We start from the raw sequence: 9170 nt of genomic DNA on the forward strand, positions 1-9170 counted from the left end.
AAAACATACTTATTATTATATTCCATTTCTGCCAATAGATCCTCCTAATTGTTACACACTGGTCCTTTAATGTGCTAATATTACTAAAAAGTATCAAGGGGGCTCAAGCGGTCAGATGACCTTAATATGTTGTAACGAGGGCCCCCGGGCTAGTTGGATTTATTTGGAGAGGACACTCTTCCACAGTACTTGCTATACATAAGATGTGTACATACGGTTTCCCACTTCAATGAGCTGTCAGTCAGCGCGATAACATGTTTCAGTGCCACTAATTTCTTTAACGCAATCAATCTTTCGGAGGTTGTAGCGGTCTCAGTATTAAAGCTAGAATGAAGATACTGGTTTCATATGAAACTAGAAAACCTAAGGAATCCATTGGTACCAACCATGTTATACTAGTTTAAACTATCTTTAAATAGCCAGTAGCTTAAATAACACTCCAAAGTTGTGCTAAATTTTGGTGAGACTGTCATAGCCATTTTCAAAGGGGTCCCTTGACCTCTGACCTCAAGATATGTGAATAAAAATGGGTTCTATGGGTACCCACGAGTCTCCCCTTTACAGACATGCCCACTTTATGATAATCACATGCAGTTTGGGGGCAAGTCATAGTCAAGTCAGCACACTGACACACTGACAGCTGATGTTGCCTGTTGGGCTGCAGTTTGCCATGTTATGATTTGAGCATATTTTTTATGCTAAATGCAGTACCTGTGAGGGTTCCTGGACTATATTTGTCATTGTTTTGTGTTAATTGTTTTCCAATAATAAATATATAAATACATTTGCATAAAGCAGCATATTTGCCCACTCCCATGTTGATAAGAGTATTAAATACTTGACAAATCTCTCTTTAAGATACATTTTGAACAGATAAAAAAAGTGATTAATTTGCGATTAATTGCGATTAACTATTTGAATCGATTGACAGCTCTAATTGCAATACAATGTCAATAAAGACCATCATCATCTTGCATCATCCATCTGCACCAGTTTCATGTATTGAAAATACAGCAAAACAAAAAGAACAAGCTTGATTTAAAATGTGTCCTCAGTGTTACGTCATCTGGTGTATTCTGTCATTTTATGCTGTACTCTGATTGGTCGGTGTGTAGTTGGGGGTCGTCACAGCAGTCACACTGAGAATTTGCTCCTAAATTTGGACAGATTTCCCAAACCTTTACATCTGCCGATGATGAGCATGTCTTGGTTTGATTTTAAGATCACTGTTTTGGATTGATGACCAAAAGATTTCATCATGTTTTCTCTCGTGAACAACAGCAATGTGAAATCACAATTATAGCAGCTTTTAGTAACATTTATTTATCATTTTGTAGGAGTAAAGTGCAAAAACAGATGTGTTGTTGATGTCATATACAACTGAATCGATTAGTTGATTGTTTTTAAAGCAAACATCCCTTATTTCAGCTTGCAAATTGTAAGGATTTGCTGCTGCTTTTAGTGTTATGTAAGAGAAATCTGAATGTGTTTAGGTTAGTTGACCGGTTGCTCAGGCAAAACGATCACTTTGTAACATCGCTTTAAGCATTTAGAAAAACTGTGATTGGCATTTCCCACAAAATCATTTCATTTTATTCAGTAACTGAGATAATTGTTAGTCACAGCCCTAAAGTCATGGTTGGTTATGTAATGTCTACCACGACAGGAAGTGTAATTCACTATGTGGAGAAAAACCTTGTGAGTGAATAAAGTGACGCAACAAACAAAGAAACCAGAATTTCATTCATTTCTTTATTGTTATTTTAGAACTCCTTTGCCGTACCCTTAAAAGTTATTTTACAGTCACAGTACATTTCACATGTAGAGAATAGAATAGAATAAACACACTCTTGGGTTGGGTTTCTCATTGAGGATGTTGGCTGTTTGTCATTTGAGGTTAACTGCCAAGATGTTACAATAAACAACTCAAACTCGTCCGTCAACTAGCATTGGCAGAAATTGCTTGTGGCGCCGGACGGACGGGTTTAGGTGCAAAAGTTCACACAAGTGCAAAACCGTAATATAGATACAGATATAAAGTATAAAGTCCTATGCAGAAAATTAAATAATTATTTACCACAAGAAGTCCTTGCAAAAGCCACATGAATATAATTTTTTTTTTTAGCTGGAGTTTCAGCTCAAAGTACAAACAGTGCAAAAGATAATTAAAACAAGTCCAAATAAGTTCAGTAATAACATTTGTATACATAGCTTGACACTCAGTTTTTCTCTTCATTGTATCCAACCGGACAGGACTTTCAAGCTCTCAGCATGACGAACAGGGTGAGGACGCTCATCAGGGACAGAATAGCTGGCAAAAAAAGAGACAAAGGGTGTTTATCACAAAATGTTCTTCCTCCTCTTCTGTTTATTCTTTAATGACATGGTGAGTCTTTGGCATCCAGCCATCCAGATAGTTTTGTTTTTATTGGCCGAGGTTTTGAAATATCCATCGACGGAGGAATGGAGTTTGGTTTGTGGTGCTCACAACATTGAAAAATGACACTGATAAAGCTCAACAGCTACACTGGCCAAACAAAACATCTCGGAACCAATCAGCTATCGGTCGAACGACAGATATGAAAGCAGAATCTGTTTATAGAGATTATTCTGTAACTAACTGAATTTAACTTTGATTCAGTCTATATTGCATTTAATGAATCACCTTCATTTTATAATGAATAAACAGATTTATTTTCCTTCTCTGTAACACTTATTTTACAAGTCTCGAATTTTCTTAAAACCTCTTTTGAAATTTCCTGGAAAAAGATGCGTAATTTGTTAGTAATAACAGAGAAAACGGAGTTATCTGACATTACTACGTTAAGTTTAGTTTATAAACTGCTTTTTATTTCCTGAGGAATTGTGTGAAAGAACTGCTCCATTTACACCAGAGTAAATATTCATTCATTACTCATGTATTATTGGAGCTTTTCCCCATAATTAGTAGCAAATTACATTTTTTTTTCCAGGAACTTTCCTAAGAATTTACAATTAAATATCAGTTTCTTTCTAGGATACTATAGGAAACTGTAGGACCCATTAAATAAACCTTGTTATCTAGTTACTGCAGTTGTGGATTGCCCTCAAATGTGTTATTAGGAAACAAAATCCTTCTGGACCAGAGCATCTGAAGTATATATATGAATATATAACAGCAGTGTGTTGTTTACCATGAGGGTGGACAGCTCCGCCGCTGTTGGCCATGGTTGTGTTGGGTGCCTGTGTGGTGGCGGGGATGTTGGCCATCGGGTTGGAGATGTTCAGAACATCTGTGGTCAGTCGGACGACGCCGTTGCCAAAACCATCTGAACAATTACATGAGGGGGACAGAGCAGTGGAAGGTTAGACACACATTAATAGTCTTGGCATTTATACCAGTAAACTGGTGTCAAATATGTGTGTATTGACATGAAAAAACATACAGTAAAGATTATTTTCCATTTAAGGTCAACTTGTCCCCTCATACCACTGTTTTTGTTTCTACATTAAATTCATACTATTTAAAGTATACGGTAACTGTGGTACAAACTAAAACTTATGTAATATGTCATGCCAATATAAACAATTTTATATATATAAAAAATATAAATATGTGCATGATTGGCACTTTACATCAGTGATGGAGGATGTATTCAGATACATAGCTTAAGTAAAAGTACTAATACCACACTGTGAAAATACTCTGTTACCAGTTAAAGTCCTGCATTGAAAATGTTAAGTAAAAGTATAAGTATAATCAGGAAATGTACTTAAAGTATTAAAAGTACTCAATGTAGAAAAATGTCCCCTGTGACTGTTATACTATTATATATTGTATCATATTATTATTATTACTCAGGCATTAATATAAAAGCAGGATTTTACAAGTTGGTTGAGGTGGAGCTCATTTTGAACTATTAAATAATGATTTTCATGATGGATTAATCTGCTGATCATTTTCTTCATTAATCGATCGATTGTTTAGTTTGTAAAAATTTTGAAATGGTGAGAAATGCTTCACAACCAATAGTATAAACCTTGAAATTATTAACAAACATCAAAATTATTAAAAAATAAAGGTAGTAAAACATCACATTTGCGGAGCTGAAACCATGAAATGTTTTTGCATGAAAAATGACGATAACGATTATAAAATGTACATTTTTCGACTAATTGATTAATGGACAAATTGTTTCAGCTTTACATATATACTGTATACTGTTGGGTAGTTTGATTTAAAACAAAACATCTTTTTAAAGCTCTTCATATGTTTTTTATGTAAGTAACTATTACCTATAAGTGTCAAATAAAAACAGTGGAGTAAGAAGTAAAAGTAGAATATTTCCCTTTGAAATGTAGTGGAGTAGAAATATAAAGTGGCATGAAAGAAAAGACTTCAGTACAAGTACAAGTACCTCAAAATTGTATATAATTACAGTACTTGAGTAAATGTACTTAATTCCACCACTGAACAACATACATTATTACATTGTGATTTTATGTGTCCACTCACCTTGACCATTATAAGTCCCATTCAGGAGGATTATCTGGTAGTTGGTATCCATCGTGGTCTTGGTAGAGGAGTTCGCGTTTGGGATATCGAACTCACAGGAAATGATATTTCCGTTCACCATACCAACGATTTCTTTCGTTATCTAGAAAGATAATGTGACATAAAGTAAAATATGATAAGGTAAAATAAGAAGAAAATACAGCAACGTTTTGGCAAAAGCAAATCAAATTGGGAAAAACTATTTTAAAAGATACAACATAAAATATATTTACACACAGAAATCATTTTAAATAACACTTTTTGCCTCAATTGAATTAGAGAAATTTGTAATGTTGGTGAATTATGGTCCAATATTATGACTGCTCTGTCTCTGTGGATGTAAAGGATCATTTTGTAGCTTTTTTTGTAGGTTTACATGTTTAGCCCATGACCTACAAATTGTGTATATTATAGGAAAGTATCACAAGTGTTTAGCACGATTTCCCACAGACTCTCAGAATTTCACATCTCTGCAAGTTTATTCTAACTTGAATTCTTGAATCCCTGTCTGAAACTGTAGGTTTGTTAAGTATCTGATCAATAAGTGCATTTATGCTTATTATTATCTTATCATAAGCAATATAAATAATCGTGACTTAAAGCTAGAGTTGGTAATCTTCAAAAACATTCTTTTGTGATATTTGTTGAAATTCCCATTACATCCTGACAGCAATCAATAAAAAAATAACAAAAAAAAGAAAAGACGGTATCTGTGGCTGTTGCAGGACTGTAATAAACCTGTCCAATTTGCTCATTCAGCCTGAATACAATTATTTAATGCCCTACCCGTCTGTCTACAAATGCATTTCCTTATGCAAACATCTCTCTCTATGACAGTAGATTTGTGGCCTCACCCTCTCACTTGGAGTCAGCATTTCATTGGTGTTGTTTCTATTCCTTGTCCGGAAGAAGAACGACCCATTGTTGGACATGTTTTGAGAGCAGATGAAAAGCATGCTGGTGCCCTGAGGAAAGAAATAGTTGTGAAAGGATGAGATGATTTCTTTGAAGTGCGGACAATGACAAATTCCAACAGTCAAACAGTGTCTTTGTTAAGGCTGGAAATAAGCCAATAAAGTGATGAAACAATCCAGAGTTTAGTTTTGTCTTTGTGTTCACCTGGGATGACTAAGGCTTACTGGGTATTATCATTGTGCAATATTTTTTTTACGTCTGCTTCCCTGTTGCATGTATCTCGTGTCTTTGTGCGTTCATGTCAAGGTCTCACATAGTTCTGGAAAGTTTCTTTTAAGTTTTAATGTACGACAAGTTACAGTTGGTATCTCGGTAATGTTGAGCTACAGCAGGTGAAACATGGAAGGATGATGTTATGTTCCGATATAATTTCATTGGTAATAAGACCAAGTTTATTACTTTTTCTGTGAAGAGATAGCAGCCATATAGCACCTGTTGCCTTCCTCAAACGTGGTGGACAAATATTATTTCATACTATGTCCCAATTCAGGGGTCCATTTGCTTATACAGAATACATCATAATGGACTTAACGTTTCCTCCATATTTAGGCAGAGAGAGAAATGAAGCCTTCTTTTGCCCAAATTATGAAGGACACAATGATGTATTCTTTACAGCCTTCAGTATTTTATAATAGAAACACTGTCCAGTTGTTTAATGGACTATTCAGGCAGTCCTTATCAACTAAATACATATTGCATCAAGTCAATAAATGCCACATGGTCATATTTAACAGGTATTTGGATTCAGGTGGTCATGAGTCACTGGTGAACTAGATCAATAAAAGTATAAATTAAGAAGCAAGTCAATTTGCTTTCGCACGGAGCCAGGACATAACAACAGGGCGTTCCATAAAAATGGATTCTGTGTCATGACATTTGCCTGATGTCTATCATTAACATGTAAACTCAGGTATCAGGAAACTTGTTTCAGGTCACCACTGGTATTTGGCTGTTAGAGGACAACTTCCTGGTGGAAAGTTTTGACTGCCTAACCCATCATAACATTGGGTTTCTGTGAAACTCGTTTGGGGAAGAGGAGGAGATAATACACTGTATGTTTTGGACTCTGGAAACAAGTTCCCGTTTCTAAACACATACCTGTACTGTTTGTATAAAGTCACATTATTTTGAAAACCTTCCTGCTTAAAAGGGACATGAGACACAAATATGTGTCCAATTTAGCAAAAAGATGTTTGAAAGTGGCCACCACTACATTGCTTTGTTTGTGTCTTACCACTGTGGCATTCGTAGTGAGACCAAATGCGACGAATCCCATGGAGTATCCCCTGAGTTCGATGGACAGTTTAGTGCCGTTGGGAGCCATTGAGGTGCCGGCGACCACAGACGCAAACAGACAGCCTCCAGTTGTGGCAGCAGGATCGCAGTTGTCTGGGGTCTCCACACACAGTTTAGTGGTTCCGCAACCATCTCGAGTGATGTTCACCTGGAAGACACACACATAAACACAAATAAGGGCTTAAATCATCTGCATCTCCTCTCACTGTGACTGGATTGAATTCTTGTTCTCCAGCCGGGTTGTGACAATATGTTGCAGTAAAACTAGAGCTAATAAAGCTGAAAACTGTTATTTTCTGCTCCTTTTTTGCTCCACTAGAGCAGTGAGACGTCATTAGCAGTGAGTCACTAGTTCTAGCTGATTCTGCATTTTATTTGTTTTGATGTGTAAAAATGCAGATATTGTGTAAATTGTCAGGTATCTTGACAACTTTGCTGAGTTAAAGGAGTATGCCACCAATTTTACACATGAATTTCAGTCTACACGTGATGAGGAGTACTATTCAGCCTGTTGTAAAATGTCTTCTGTGGCTCTGGAGAAGCTTTCTAAAATCTGAGATGTCAACTAAATAAGATTCTATTGAGTTGCGTTATGGGAATCGTATAGGATCCAGCATTTTTGGGATCTTGACCCATACTATGGACTAAAAGTCGGAATATCTTGACCCAGTCCAAACACAGGAAATGTGCCAGATCTTTGATACATCACTATACAGAAAACGCAATATTATCTAAAAATGATCATCAGCATTAACAGCTTTAAAGACCCCGACATAAACCCTTGTGTTGGTTTGTTACATTTAAAAAAATATATTTGGACATTTCTATAAACCTTTGAAATATAAAGAATAAAAAATAGCTTGTGAGGATTTTTTTTTACTCTAAATACCAGCTTTTTAAGCAACATATCATTTTATTTTCAATTCTAAAACTCAAATTTTGAAAGTAGTCCAACAATTATGATAGTTATCGGTTTAAAGTACAATGGTCAAGCGGGCATTGTGGTGATTTACACCGAGAGGATTAAAGTGAAGGAAATCCAACCTGTGTATTATTATCGGCAAATGACAAATGAAAGGTTCCTTGGACATCCGGTGCCACATAGACCACCAGTGCAGCAATCAACAGGATCATTCCTCGTTCCATTTCTAACAGGGAAACGCAGTAGACAAACAAAAAGCACAGAGTTAATATTAAAATGTCTGATGAAATCTTAATAACTCAAACAGTTCTTATCATATTCATACCTGATGGCATTATTAACATTTCTGAAGTCAAAATGTGTATGATTCATTCATTTAAGCACAATTATAGTAAAGTATACAATTGTAATTCTGAGAAATCACATTTGGTTCAGTGAAAAGATGCTGAATTATACAAAAATAGTATTCATAGATTAGAATTTACATTATGAATACAGCTCTGTTCACCACAATTTCATATAAACTATAAACAAAACCTACAAAATCATAAAAAAAAACATTAAGAAAACCAACTCAAACAACTTTCACAATCAGATCTTCAGACCAGATCAAAAATCATTGACCAAAATTACTACTATACTATACAGTATGTACTATAATACGTAGTATTAATAGTCCATCTTGCCTTCGTTTGAGACAACCATTCCAATTTTTTATAATCTGTAATTTGAACGCCAGTTTATTTCAAACTATTTGTTGAGCTATTTCAGGGAAAATTGACTCTTAAATCATCATATTTGGAATAATCCAACAGTCTCTTCAATCACACAGCAAAATAGATTTCTTTCTTTAAAATCATTGCTATTACTTACAATTCTTGCAGTTAACGTTATTAAACTGTAAAAAGTAGCTACTGATAATAGTAATAATAAAAAAATATTAATTTAATTAATTAATTTAATTTATATTAATAGCAATCACTCAAGTTTTCCTAAGAGACTTACCTGAGCTGTAAAAGTCAAATGAGTTGAGTTGCAAGAATGTTCTTTGTTCAGTAGTTTCTGCTCTTCTGTGTGCGTATGATCCCTGATGATGATTTAAATCAGTGAACGTCAGCGCTGACTCTTAACGGTGGTGATGCAGGAAGGGGAAAGGACTTTATGCAGCATCCTGAAGAGGGTGTGGCCTTCCCCTCATTTACTAGACCTGCCCGACAGGTGTGTATTCCAGGATGCAAACAAGCTTAGTCATCGTTGAGGGGAAGTACATTTCTGGTTCTGCTGAGCAAGATTTGACCCCACAAAGCGCCTCCGTTAAGAATTGATTCAAAAGTGTATTGTAGATCAAAGATTGGTTAATAGATTGTGAGCCTATTCAATTGTTCAGCCACTTTACACATTAACATAATTAATTATCCTCTTATAATGTAGTCTGTCATCTTA

The 9170-nt window shown here is 35.3% G+C and overlaps 1 protein-coding gene across 2 annotated transcripts; it reads right to left on the bottom strand.

Annotated features, from left to right (window-relative positions):
* Positions 1-1729: 1729 nt before the first annotated feature.
* LOC119498107 (putative ferric-chelate reductase 1) lies at positions 1730-8893 on the bottom strand. Of its 2 annotated transcripts, XM_037786619.1 has the most exons (8): positions 8733-8893; positions 7850-7953; positions 6744-6953; positions 5389-5499; positions 4496-4637; positions 3241-3307; positions 3174-3210; positions 2230-2311 (listed from the first exon to the last, which is right to left on the bottom strand). In XM_037786619.1, the coding sequence occupies exons 2-6, from the start codon at positions 7949-7951 to the stop codon at positions 3279-3281; spliced, it is 594 nt and encodes a 197-aa protein (XP_037642547.1). In that variant the 5' UTR covers positions 7952-7953; positions 8733-8893; the 3' UTR covers positions 2230-2311; positions 3174-3210; positions 3241-3278. The 2 variants fall into 2 exon arrangements, with proteins under 2 accessions (XP_037642546.1, XP_037642547.1); XM_037786618.1 differs by having other exon boundaries at positions 1730-2311; positions 3174-3310; positions 4503-4637.
* Positions 8894-9170: the final 277 nt, after the last annotated feature.

The sequence above is a fragment of the Sebastes umbrosus genome, chromosome 12 (assembly GCF_015220745.1).
Source record: "Sebastes umbrosus isolate fSebUmb1 chromosome 12, fSebUmb1.pri, whole genome shotgun sequence".
Taxonomy (NCBI): domain Eukaryota; kingdom Metazoa; phylum Chordata; class Actinopteri; order Perciformes; family Sebastidae; genus Sebastes; species Sebastes umbrosus.

Bases quoted from the DNA above. Each gene is read 5' to 3' on its own strand.
- LOC119498107 (XM_037786618.1), bottom strand. From the start codon at position 7,951: ATGGAACGAGGAATGATCCTGTTGATTGCTGCACTGGTGGTCTATGTG. The intron at 3,311-4,502 runs GGTCAAGGTGAG...ATGTAATTGTTC, and splicing joins TCCTGAATGGGACTTATAAT to AGATGGTTTTGGCAACGGCG. The intron at 2,312-3,173 runs GTAAACAACACA...TTTTTTTGCCAG, and splicing joins CGGAGCTGTCCACCCTCATG to CTATTCTGTCCCTGATGAGC.